General features: G+C 49.3%; 1 protein-coding gene across 2 annotated transcripts in view; it reads left to right on the top strand.

Moving 5' to 3' along the window:
• mrpl3 (mitochondrial ribosomal protein L3) overlaps positions 1-14,125 on the top strand; it is a 23,442-nt gene extending 9,317 nt beyond the window's left edge. For both annotated transcript variants that reach the window (XM_036953263.2, XM_036953264.2), the window contains exons 7-11: positions 10,006-10,066; positions 12,093-12,204; positions 12,691-12,768; positions 12,933-13,010; positions 13,723-14,125. In XM_036953263.2, the coding sequence (XP_036809158.2) occupies positions 10,006-10,066; positions 12,093-12,204; positions 12,691-12,768; positions 12,933-13,010; positions 13,723-13,869 (476 nt within the window). In that variant the 3' untranslated portion in view covers positions 13,870-14,125. The remainder of the gene's footprint in view (positions 1-10,005; positions 10,067-12,092; positions 12,205-12,690; positions 12,769-12,932; positions 13,011-13,722) is intronic.
• Positions 14,126-16,026: the final 1,901 nt, after the last annotated feature.

The raw sequence follows: 16,026 nt of genomic DNA, 5'->3' as shown, positions 1-16,026 counted from the left end.
AGGTACATACACACACACACACACCACCACCATCAAACCAGTTACATACACACACACACACACACACACCACCATCAAACCAGTTACATACACACACACACACCACCACCATCAAACCAGGTACATACACACACACACACACACACACACACACACCACCATCAAACCAGGTACACACACACACACACACCACCACCACCATCAAACCAGGTACATACACACACACACACACACACCACCACCATCAAACCAGGTACATACACACACACACACACACACCACCACCATCAAACCAGGTACATACACACACACACACACACACCACCACCATCAAACCAGGTACATACACACACACACACACACACACCACCACCATCAAACCAGGTACATACACACACACACACACACACCACCACCATCAAACCAGGTACATACACACACACACACACACACACACACACACACACACACACACACCACCACCATCAAACCAGGTACATACACACACACACCACCACCATCAAACCAGGTACATACACACACACACACACACACACACCACCACCATCAAACCAGGTACATACACACACACACACACACACACACACCACCACCATCAAACCAGGTACATACACACACACACACACACACACACACACACACACACCACCACCATCAAACCAGGTACATACATACACACACACACACACACACACCACCACCATCAAACCAGGTACATACACACACACACACACACACACACACACACACACACACACACACACACCACCATCAAACCAGGTACACACACACACACACACACCACCATCAAACCAGGTACACACACACACACACACCACCACCATCAAACCAGGTACACACACACACACACACACACCACCACCATCAAACCAGGTACACACACACACACACACACCACCACCATCAAACCAGGTACACACACACACACACACACACACACACACACACACACACCACCACCATCAAACCAGGTACACACACACACACACACACACACACACACACACACACACACACACACACCACCACCATCAAACCAGGTACACACACACACACACACACACACACACACACACACCACCACCATCAAACCAGGTACACACACACACACACACACACACCACCACCATCAAACCAGGTACACACACACACACACACACCACCACCATCAAACCAGGTACATACACACACACACACACACACACACACACCACCACCACCATCAAACCAGGTACATACACACACACACCACCACCATCAAACCAGGTACACACACACACACACACACCACCACCACCATCAAACCAGGTACATACACACACACACACCACCACCATCAAACCAGGTACATACACACACACACACCACCACCATCAAACCAGGTACACACACACACACCACCACCATCAAACCAGGTACACACACACACACACACACACACCACCACCACCACCACCACCACCACCACCACCACCACCACCACCACCACCATCAAACCAGGTACATACACACACACACACACCACCACCATCAAACCAGGTACATACACACACACACACACCACCACCATCAAACCAGGTACATACACACACACACACACCACCACCATCAAACCAGGTACATACACACACACACACACCACCACCATCAAACCAGGTACATACACACACACACACACCACCACCATCAAACCAGGTACATACACACACACACACACCACCACCATCAAACCAGGTACATACACACACACACACACCACCACCATCAAACCAGGTACATACACACACACACACACCACCACCATCAAACCAGGTACATACACACACACACACACACACCACCACCATCAAACCAGTTACATACACACACACACACACCACCACCATCAAACCAGGTACATACACACACACACACCACCACCATCAAACCAGGTACATACACACACACACACCACCACCATCAAACCAGGTACACACACACACACACCACCACCATCAAACCAGGTACACACACACACACACACACACACCACCACCACCATCAAACCAGGTACATACACACACACACCACCACCACCATCAAACCAGGTACATACACACACACACCACCACCACCATCAAACCAGGTACATACACACACACACACACCACCACCATCAAACCAGGTACATACACACACACACACACCACCACCATCAAACCAGGTACATACACACACACACACACCACCACCATCAAACCAGGTACATACACACACACACACACACCACCATCAAACCAGGTACATACACACACACACACACCACCACCATCAAACCAGGTACATACACACACGCACACACCACCACCATCAAACCAGGTACATACACACACGCACACACCACCACCATCAAACCAGGTACATACACACACACCACCACCATCAAACCAGGTACATACACACACACACACACACCACCACCATCAAACCAGGTACATACACACACACACACACACACACACCACCACCATCAAACCAGGTACATACACACACACACACCACCACCATCAAACCAGGTACACACACACACACCACCACCACCATCAAACCAGGTACATACACACACACACACCACCACCATCAAACCAGGTACATACACACACACACACACACCACCACCATCAAACCAGGTACATACACACACACACACCACCACCATCAAACCAGGTACATACACACACACACACCACCACCATCAAACCAGGTACACACACACACACACACCACCACCATCAAACCAGGTACACACACACACACACACACACACACACACACACACACACACACACACACACACACACACCACCACCACCATCAAACCAGGTACATACACACACACACCACCACCACCATCAAACCAGGTACATACACACACACACACACCACCACCATCAAACCAGGTACATACACACACACACACACCACCACCATCAAACCAGGTACATACACACACACACACACCACCACCATCAAACCAGGTACATACACACACACACACACCACCACCATCAAACCAGGTACATACACACACACACACACCACCACCATCAAACCAGGTACATACACACACACACACACCACCACCATCAAACCAGGTACATACACACACACACACACCACCACCATCAAACCAGGTACATACACACACACACACACCACCACCATCAAACCAGGTACATACACACACACACACACACACCACCACCATCAAACCAGTTACATACACACACACACACCACCACCATCAAACCAGTTACATACACACACACACACACCACCACCATCAAACCAGTTACATACACACACACACACACACACACACACACACCACCACCATCAAACCAGTTACATACACACACACACACACACCACCACCATCAAACCAGTTACATACACACACACACACACACCACCACCATCAAACCAGGTACATACACACACACACACCACCACCATCAAACCAGGTACATACACACACACACACACCACCACCATCAAACCAGGTACATACACACACACACACACACACCACCACCATCAAACCAGGTACATACACACACACACACACACACACACACACACCACCACCATCAAACCAGGTACACACACACACACACACACACACACACACACCACCACCATCAAACCAGGTACACACACACCACCACCATCAAACCAGGTACACACACACACACCACCACCATCAAACCAGGTACACACACACACACACACACACACACACACACCACCACCATCAAACCAGGTACACACACACCACCACCATCAAACCAGGTACACACACACACACACACACACCACCACCATCAAACCAGGTACATACACACACACACACACCACCACCACCATCAAACCAGGTACATACACACACACACACCACCACCACCATCAAACCAGGTGCATACACACACACACACACACACACACACACACACACCACCACCATCAAACCAGGTGCATACACACACACACACACACCACCACCATCAAACCAGGTACATACACACACACACACACACCACCATCAAACCAGGTACACACACACACACACCACCACCATCAAACCAGGTGCATACACACACACACACACACACACCACCACCATCAAACCAGGTACATACACACACACACACACACCACCATCAAACCAGGTACACACACACACACACACACCACCATCAAACCAGGTACATACACACACACACACACCACCACCATCAAACCAGGTACATACACACACGCACACACCACCACCATCAAACCAGGTACATACACACACGCACACACCACCACCATCAAACCAGGTACATACACACACACCACCACCATCAAACCAGGTACATACATACACACACACACACACCACCACCATCAAACCAGGTACATACACACACCACCACCATCAAACCAGGTACACACACACACACCACCACCACCATCAAACCAGGTACATACACACACACACACCACCACCATCAAACCAGGTACATACACACACACACACACACCACCACCATCAAACCAGGTACACACACACACACCACCACCATCAAACCAGGTACATACACACACACACACCACCACCATCAAACCAGGTACACACACACACACACACCACCACCATCAAACCAGGTACACACACACACACACACACACACACACACACACACACACACACACACACACACACACACACACACACACACACACACACACACACACACACACACACACACACACACACACACACACACACACACACACACACACACACACACACACACACACACACACACACACACCACCACCACCACCACCATCAAACCAGGTACATACACACACACACCACCACCACCATCAAACCAGGTACATACACACACCACCACCATCAAACCAGGTACACACACACACCACCACCACCATCAAACCAGGTACATACACACACACACACCACCACCATCAAACCAGGTACATACACACACACACACACACCACCACCATCAAACCAGGTACATACACACACACACACACACCACCACCATCAAACCAGGTACATACACACACACACACCACCACCATCAAACCAGGTACACACACACACACACACCACCACCATCAAACCAGGTACACACACACACACACACACACACACACACACACACACACACACACACACACACACACACACACACACACACCACCACCACCATCAAACCAGGTACATACACACACACACCACCACCACCATCAAACCAGGTACATACACACACACACACACCACCACCATCAAACCAGGTACATACACACACACACACACCACCACCATCAAACCAGGTACATACACACACACACACACCACCACCATCAAACCAGGTACATACACACACACACACACCACCACCATCAAACCAGGTACATACACACACACACACACCACCACCATCAAACCAGGTACATACACACACACACACACACCACCACCATCAAACCAGGTACATACACACACACACACACCACCACCATCAAACCAGGTACATACACACACACACACACCACCACCATCAAACCAGGTACATACACACACACACACACCACCACCATCAAACCAGGTACATACACACACACACACACACACCACCACCATCAAACCAGTTACATACACACACACACACACACACCACCACCATCAAACCAGTTACATACACACACACACACACACCACCACCATCAAACCAGTTACATACACACACACACACACACACACACACACACACACACCACCACCATCAAACCAGTTACATACACACACACACACACACACACACACACACACCACCACCATCAAACCAGTTACATACACACACACACACACACCACCACCATCAAACCAGGTACACACACACACACACACACCACCACCATCAAACCAGGTACATACACACACACACACCACCACCATCAAACCAGGTACATACACACACACACACACCACCACCATCAAACCAGGTACATACACACACACACACACACACCACCACCATCAAACCAGGTACATACACACACACACACACACACACACACACACACACACACACACACACACACACACACACACACACACACACACACCACCACCATCAAACCAGGTACACACACACACACACACACACACACACACACACACACCACCACCATCAAACCAGGTACACACACACCACCACCATCAAACCAGGTACACACACACACACCACCACCATCAAACCAGGTACACACACACACACACACACCACCACCATCAAACCAGGTACACACACACACACACACACACCACCACCATCAAACCAGGTACATACACACACACACACACACCACCACCACCATCAAACCAGGTACATACACACACACACACCACCACCACCATCAAACCAGGTGCATACACACACACACACACACACACACACACACACCACCACCATCAAACCAGGTGCATACACACACACACACACACCACCACCATCAAACCAGGTACATACACACACACACACACACCACCATCAAACCAGGTACACACACACACACACCACCACCATCAAACCAGGTGCATACACACACACACACACACCACCACCATCAAACCAGGTACATACACACACACACACACACCACCATCAAACCAGGTACACACACACACACACACACCACCATCAAACCAGGTACATACACACACACACACACCACCACCATCAAACCAGGTACATACACACACGCACACACCACCACCATCAAACCAGGTACATACACACACGCACACACCACCACCATCAAACCAGGTACATACACACACACCACCACCATCAAACCAGGTACATACATACACACACACACACACCACCACCATCAAACCAGGTACATACACACACCACCACCATCAAACCAGGTACACACACACACACACACACACACACACACACACACACACACACACACACACACACACACACACACACACACACACACACACACACACACACACACACACACCACCACCATCAAACCAGGTACATACACACACACACACACACCACCACCACCACCATCAAACCAGGTACACACACACACACACACACACACACACACACACACACACACACACACACACACACACACACACACACACACACACACACACACACACACACCACCACCACCATCAAACCAGGTACATACACACACGCACACACCACCATCAAACCAGGTACATACACACACACACACCACCACCATCAAACCAGGTACATACACACACACACACACACCACCACCATCAAACCAGGTACATACACACACACACACACACCACCACCATCAAACCAGGTACATACACACACACACACACCACCACCATCAAACCAGGTACATACACACACACACCACCACCACCATCAAACCAGGTACATACACACACGCACACACCACCACCATCAAACCAGGTACATACACACACACCACCACCATCAAACCAGGTACATACACACACACACACACACCACCACCATCAAACCAGGTACATACACACACACACACACACACCACCACCATCAAACCAGGTACATACACACACACACACCACCACCATCAAACCAGGTACACACACACACACCACCACCACCATCAAACCAGGTACATACACACACACACACCACCACCATCAAACCAGGTACATACACACACACACACACCACCACCATCAAACCAGGTACATACACACACACACACCACCACCATCAAACCAGGTACATACACACACACACACCACCACCATCAAACCAGGTACACACACACACCACCACCATCAAACCAGGTACACACACACACACACACACACACACACACACACACACACACACACACACACACACACACACCACCATCAAACCAGGTACATACACACACACACACCACCACCACCATCAAACCAGGTACATACACACACACACACACCACCACCATCAAACCAGGTACATACACACACACACACACCACCACCATCAAACCAGGTACATACACACACACACACACCACCACCATCAAACCAGGTACATACACACACACACACACACACCACCACCATCAAACCAGGTACATACACACACACACACACACCACCACCATCAAACCAGGTACATACACACACACACACACACCACCACCATCAAACCAGGTACATACACACACACACACACACACACACCACCACCATCAAACCAGTTACATACACACACACACACCACCACCATCAAACCAGGTACATACACACACACACACCACCACCATCAAACCAGGTACATACACACACACACACACACACACCACCATCAAACCAGGTACACACACACACACACACACACACACACACACACACACCACCACCACCACCATCAAACCAGGTACATACACACACACACACACACACACACACACACACACACACACACACACACACACACACACACACACACCACCACCATCAAACCAGGTACACACACACACACACACACACACACACACACCACCACCACCATCAAACCAGGTACATACACACACACACACACACACCACCACCATCAAACCAGGTACATACACACACACACACACACACACACACACACACACACACACACACACACCACCACCATCAAACCAGGTACACACACACACACACACACACACACACACCACCATCAAACCAGGTACATACACACACACACACCACCACCATCAAACCAGGTACATACACACACACACACACACACACACACCACCACCATCAAACCAGGTACATACACACACACACACACACACACACACCACCACCATCAAACCAGGTACATACACACACACACACACACACACACACACACACACCACCACCATCAAACCAGGTACATACACACACACACACACACACACACACACACACACACACACACACACACCACCACCATCAAACCAGGTACACACACACACACACACACACACCACCACCATCAAACCAGGTACACACACACACACACACACACACCACCACCATCAAACCAGGTACACACACACACACACACACACACCACCACCATCAAACCAGGTACACACACACACACACACACACCACCACCATCAAACCAGGTACACACACACACACACACACACCACCACCATCAAACCAGGTACACACACACACACACACACACACCACCACCATCAAACCAGGTACACACACACACACACACACACACACACACACACACACACACACACACACACACACACACACACACACACACACACACACACACACACACACACACACACACACACACACACACACACACACACACACACACACACACACACACCACCACCACCACCATCAAACCAGGTACATACACACACACACCCACCACCATCAAACCAGGTACATACACACACACACACACCACCACCACCATCAAACCAGGTACATACACACACACACCACCACCACCATCAAACCAGGTACATACACACACACACACACACACACACCATCATCATCAAACCAGGTACATACACACACCCACACCACCACCATCATCAAACCAGGTACATACACACACCATTACCATCATCAAACCAGGTACACACCATAGGAAACTAGTGAGTGGAGGATGGCTCATAATGATGCCAGGAATATATGGAAAACGTGTTTGATACCATTCTATTCATGCCGCTTGTGATCCACTCACACCATATACACACAGAGACTATACGAAAACACGCACACACATAAACACACTGCCATCATCAAACTAGGTACTGAATCCAACTAGACTGTTAAACCCTATCTCTCTCTGTGTGTCTCCACTCAAGGCACTCCTCTCTATGCAGCACACTTCCGTCCAGGACAATATGTAGATGTCACAGCCAAAACGTGAGTTATGTCTCCACACCCTCCTCTCTGTCTAGCTCCCTGCCCTCATCTCTCTGTCTGTCTGGCTCCCTGCCCTCATCTCTCTCTCTGTCTGGCTCCCTGCCCTCATCTCTCTGTCTGTCTGGCTCCTTGCCCTCATCTCTCTGTCTGTCTGGCTCCTTGCCCTCATCTCTCTGTCTGTCTGGCTCCCTGCCCTCATCTCTCTGTCTGTCTGGCTCCCTGCCCTCATCTCTCTCTCTGTCTGGCTCCACGCCCTTATCTCTCTGTCTGTCTGGCTCCACGCCCTCATCTCTCTGTCTGTCTGGCTCCACGCCCTCATCTCTCTGTCTGTCTGTCTGGCTCCACGCCCTCGTCTGTCTGTCTGGCTCCTCGTCTGTCTGTCTGTCTGGCTCCACGCCCTCGTCTCTCTGTCTGTCTGTCTGGCTCAACGCCCTCGTCTCTCTGTCTGTCTGTCTGGCTCAACGCCCTCGTCTCTCTGTCTGTCTGTCTGTCTGGCTCAACGCCCTCGTCTCTCTGTCTGTCTGTCTGTCTGGCTCAACGCCCTCGTCTCTCTGTCTGTCTGTCTGTCTGGCTCCACGCCCTCGTCTCTCTGTCTGTCTGTCTGTCTGGCTCCACGCCCTCGTCTCTCTGTCTGTCTGTCTGGCTCCACGCCCTCGTCTCTTTGTCTGTCTGTCTGGCTCCACGCCCTCGTCTCTCTGTCTGTCTGTCTGGCTCCACGCCCTCGTCTCTCTGTCTGGCTCCACGCCCTCGTCTCTCTGTCTGGCTCCACGCCCTCGTCTCTCTGTCTGTCTGTCTGGCTCCACGCCCTCGTCTCTCTCTGTCTGTCTGGCTCCACGCCCTCGTCTCTCTGTCTGTCTGTCTGGCTCCACGCTCTCGTCTCTCTGTCTGTCTGTCTGTCTGTCTGGCTGCACGCCCTCGTCTGTTTGTCTGGCTGCACGCCCTCGTCTGTCTGTCTGGCTGCACGCCCTCGTCTGTCTGTCTGGCTCCACGCCCTCGTCTCTCTGTCTGTCTGTCTGGCTCCACGCCCTCGTCTGTCTGTCTGGCTCCACGCCCTCGTCTGTCTGTCTGGCTCCACGCCCTCGTCTGTCTGTCTGGCTCCACGCCCTCGTCTGTCTGTCTGGCTCCACGCCCTCGTCTGTCTGTCTGGCTCCTCGTCTCTCTGTCTGTCTGTCTGTCTGTCTGGCTCCACGTCTCTCTGTCTGTCTGTCTGTCTGGCTCCACGCCCTCGTCTCTCTGTCTGTCTGGCTCCACGCCCTCGTCTCTCTGTCTGTCTGGCTCCACGCCCTCGTCTCTCTGTCTGTCTGTCTGGCTCCACGCCCTCGTCTCTCTGTCTGTCTGTCTGGCTCCACGCCCTCGTCTCTCTGTCTGTCTGTCTGGCTCCACGCCCTCGTCTCTCTGTCTGTCTGTCTGGCTCCACGCCCTCGTCTCTCTGTCTGTCTGTCTGTCTGGCTCCACGCCCTCGTCTCTCTGTCTGTCTGTCTGGCTGCACGCCCTCGTCTCTCTGTCTGTCTGTCTGTCTGGCTGCACGCCCTCGTCTGTCTGTCTGGCTGCACGCCCTCGTCTGTCTGTCTGGCTCCACGCCCTCGTCTGTCTGTCTGTCTGGCTGCACGCCCTCGTCTGTCTGTCTGGCTCCACGCCCTCGTCTGTCTGTCTGGCTCCACGCCCTCGTCTGTCTGTCTGGCTCCACGCCCTCGTCTGTCTGTCTGGCTCCACGCCCTCGTCTGTCTGTCTGGCTCCTCGTCTCTCTCTGTCTGTCTGTCTGGCTCCACGCCCTCGTCTCTCTGTCTGTCTGGCTCCACGCCCTCGTCTCTCTGTCTGTCTGGCTCCACGCCCTCGTCTCTCTGTCTGTCTGGCTCCACGCCCTCGTCTCTCTGTCTGTCTGGCTCCACGCCCTCGTCTCTCTGTCTGGCTCCACGCCCTCGTCTCTCTCTCTGTCTGTCTATTTCTGGAGAATTGTTCCATTTCTGTGTTCTAGAATTCTTCTTTGTTCTCAAGTGTGTGTGTGTGTGTGTGTGTGTGTGTGTAGTATTGGTAAGGGTTTTCAGGGGGTGATGAAGCGGTATGGGTTTAAAGGCCAGCCAGCGTCTCATGGCCAGACCAAAACACACCGCAGACCTGGAGCCTCGGGACCTGGAGGGGTAAGACACACACCATTGTTGACTGTTTAAAGATTTGGGGAAAAAATCAATACATCTAAATAAATATGTAACATCTCATTCACACACACACACACTAAAAACACTACCTACACACACACTAAAAACACTACCTACACACACACGCACACACACACACACACACTAAAAACACTACCTACACACACACACACACTAAAAACACTACCTACACACACACACACACTAAAAACACTACCTACACACACACACTAAAAACACTACCTACACACACACTAAAAACACTACCTACACACACACTAAAAACACTACCTACACACACACTAAAAACACTACCTACACACACACACACTAAAAACACTACTTACACACACACACACACTAAAAACACACTAAAAACACTACCTACACACACACTAAAAACACTACCTCCACACACACACTAAAAACACTACTTACACACACTTGGACTAAACTGTGTCTCTTCAGGATCCAGCCAAAGTCTTCAAAGGGAAAAAGATGCCAGGCATGATGGGAAATGTGTTTGACACTGCCCACGGCCTAAAGGTACGCACCCCCACCCCACACACACAGTCCATGTAAGCACCTTCATGGATAATCAGAGGAGTGTGAAAAACAGAGTGCTTGCCTGAACTCTTTATGTTGCTATCTAACTGGTCCACAACACCCAAAGCAACATCTTCTACCAATGTCTGACTCTCTCTCTCTAGGTATGGAGAGTTAACACCAGGTATAATGTTATCTATGTTCATGGCTCCGTTCCTGGCCACAAGAACTGCTTACTAAAGGTACAACATACACCAGCCAGACTTACCATGCTGCTCGATGCATTTCTATTGGTCTGGCAGATAGTTACTGACCTTTTGTTTATCCAATCACGTGGTTTCATAAAGTTACTGACCTTTTGTTTATCCAATCACGTGGTTTCATAAAGTTACTGACCTTTTGTTTATCCAATCATGTAGTTTCATAAAGTTACTGACCTTTTGTTTATCCAATCACGTGGTTTCATAAAGTTACTGACCTTTTGTTTATCCAATCACGTGGTTTCATAAAGTTACTGACTTTTTGTTTATCCAATCACGTGGTTTCATAAAGTTACTGACCTTTTGTTTATCCAATCATGTAGTTTCATAAAGTTACTGACCTTTTGTTTATCCAATCACGTGGTTTCATAAAGTTACTGACCTTTTGTTTATCCAATCACATGGTTTCATAAAGTTACTGACCTTTTGTTTATCCAATCATGTGGTTTCATAAAGTTACTGGCCTTTTGTTTATCCAATCATGTGGTTTCATAAAGTTACTGGCCTTTTGTTTATCCAATCATGTGGTTTCATAAAGTTACTGACCTTTTGTTTATCCAATCACGTGGTTTTATAAAGTTACTGGCCTTTTGTTTATCCAATCACGTAGTTTCATAAAGTTACTGACCTTTTGTTTATCCAATCACGTGGTTTTATAAAGTTACTGAAATGGTTGTCCAATCATATGGTTTAGGTGAGGGACACTAACCTACCGACTTATGTGGAGAAGAACATCAACCCTCCGTTTCCAACGTTTTTCTGTGAGGAGGACGAACAGCTGCCTGAAGACCTGTACGACGAAGACCTGTTCATACACACACAGCCCTCACTCACACTCTAACAAACACACAGAGCCCTAACTCTTACACACAGACATACACACACACACACACACACACACACACACACACACACACACACAGCCCTCACTCACATTCTAACAAACACACAGACATACACACAATCTCATGTCACAGTTGGTCACCATACAATTGACATGTAGGGTTAGCGGTGAAATATTTAAATGTTTTCTAGCCACACCCCTCTGTAGTCATGATGTCATTGTGTCTGGGACATTAAACATCCTTTCCTGGAAATACGTTTGCTTTTTCGTTAATTATCTTCTCTCTTTTTCCTCTCGGTCTCTCCCTTGCTCTTTCACTCTAATGACCAGAGTTCAGTCACTTCTGTTTCCAAAACTGTGGTAAACAGAGGAGTGATGTAAGGGTCCCCCAGAGGGACAAACTGAACCGAAGAGCTAGGAGAGAGAGAGAGAGAGATGGAGAGAGGGAGGGAGGGAGGGTCAGGGAGGGAGGGAGGGTCAGGAAGCTGAGGGAGGGCTGCAGAATCATAAAGGCTGACATTTGTGTGAGGGAATGGGGGATAAATGGGAGGAGGGTGTTAGGCAGGGAGCAAGAGATGAAGAGAGGGCTATAAATTAGGACATTGTTACAGCAGAACCGCTGAGAGATACGCATAGATAATATGGGGGGTTAGTGGCTGGTGTGTGTTGACAGTAGAATAGGGTTTATGTAAACCGTTAATGTTGTTATTCTGACTGACTCCTATGAAAGCTCTCCTTTTCTACCTTCCACCATCTCTGTCAAGATGAATATGTTCTGGAGTTCTATTAACTGCAATGATTTCCCCATGATGTCCTGGAACACACACACACACACAGCCTCAAACAGGAATGTTACCATTAGAAATGTCTGTTCTAATTATTCTGCACAACAGGCCTCCCCATATCTCTATCCACCCCCAACCTTTCCCCCTCCCCTTTCCCACCTCATCTTCCTGCCGCTTTCCCTCTCCCCCTCCCACCCTCTCCTTTCCCTCTCCCCCTCCCACCCTCTCCTTTCCTTCTCCCCCTCCCACCCTCTCCTTTCCCTCTCCCCCTCCCACCCTCTCCTTTTCCCCTCTAGTTCTTTTAGCCTCTCTGCTTGGCCTCTGTCGATTGATGAGCTTTAATGGGAAAGACATTCCTTTTAAAGTGTGTGTGTACACTGCAGAGCATCCGACTCTACTGTACTGCACACTAATAGATCTTCTATATGACTCCATAATATCCAGATCTAAGTATATGATACTCTGACATAGTTTACCTACACCTGCTACTAACATGCGGCCTGTGGCCAGATCATGGACGGATTTGTTTATATCAGGTGTTATCAGAAGGGTGTGTGCGTGACAGTCTGACCTTTTTGTCTTGATGGATGTCGTCCGATACTGTTGCCTCCACATTATGGATATTGTATTCACATTAATGCTGATTTGGTCAGCAGGTAGTAGATTAAGTGTTTCTGATTGGCTGATGCTGAGACATCAGCTGTTTGGCCAAAGCAGCACTTTCCCTGAGTTTACAGACCTGCTTTTCTCTCCCTAGACACAACTTATGTGTACGTGTGTAACTTCAGCTACGCCTTGTGTGTGTGGCGAGTGAGCGCTGTGTGATATGAATAATTGAGTGTGTTATTTGAAGGAAGCAGCTTCTCTACATTAACCCTCTATCACCACACCACACTGACAGTCTGTATGATACAGTCACACACACACACATATGCATGACACAGATTAGAGCAGGATGAGCAGCAACACAAACCCTCTCACCAGTGAGTCTGACAGAACCATCATCATGACCACCATCATTGATGACGAGGAGCGGAGTGAAATGTAACCTCTGACCTCTCTCAACCCCCCCACTAGAACTATTCTGTGGTTTTATAATCATTCAACCTTGATTAAATTCAATGCACCTTTATTCTTCCCTCAGGAGCAATAAGGTGGGCAGGACACAAGCAGTAACCTGGCAACTCTGTCCATCCCCTCTCTCTCTCTCTAGCTCAGCTAAAGGCCTTTGTGTCAGGTTACACAGTTTTCCTTTCAGGCCAGGGAGGAGAAATGTCATCTTTGTGTCTGTGCTAACATTCTCTTTCTCTCTGTCACACACACACACACACTCAGCACACTCTGTCACGTGAACCTGATCTTGAGGGCC

This window comes from Oncorhynchus mykiss, chromosome 18, assembly GCF_057628025.1.
Source record: "Oncorhynchus mykiss isolate SJ-2025 chromosome 18, ASM5762802v1, whole genome shotgun sequence".
In the NCBI taxonomy this organism is placed as follows: domain Eukaryota; kingdom Metazoa; phylum Chordata; class Actinopteri; order Salmoniformes; family Salmonidae; genus Oncorhynchus; species Oncorhynchus mykiss.
This window is presented reverse-complemented; position numbering and strand designations above follow the sequence as displayed.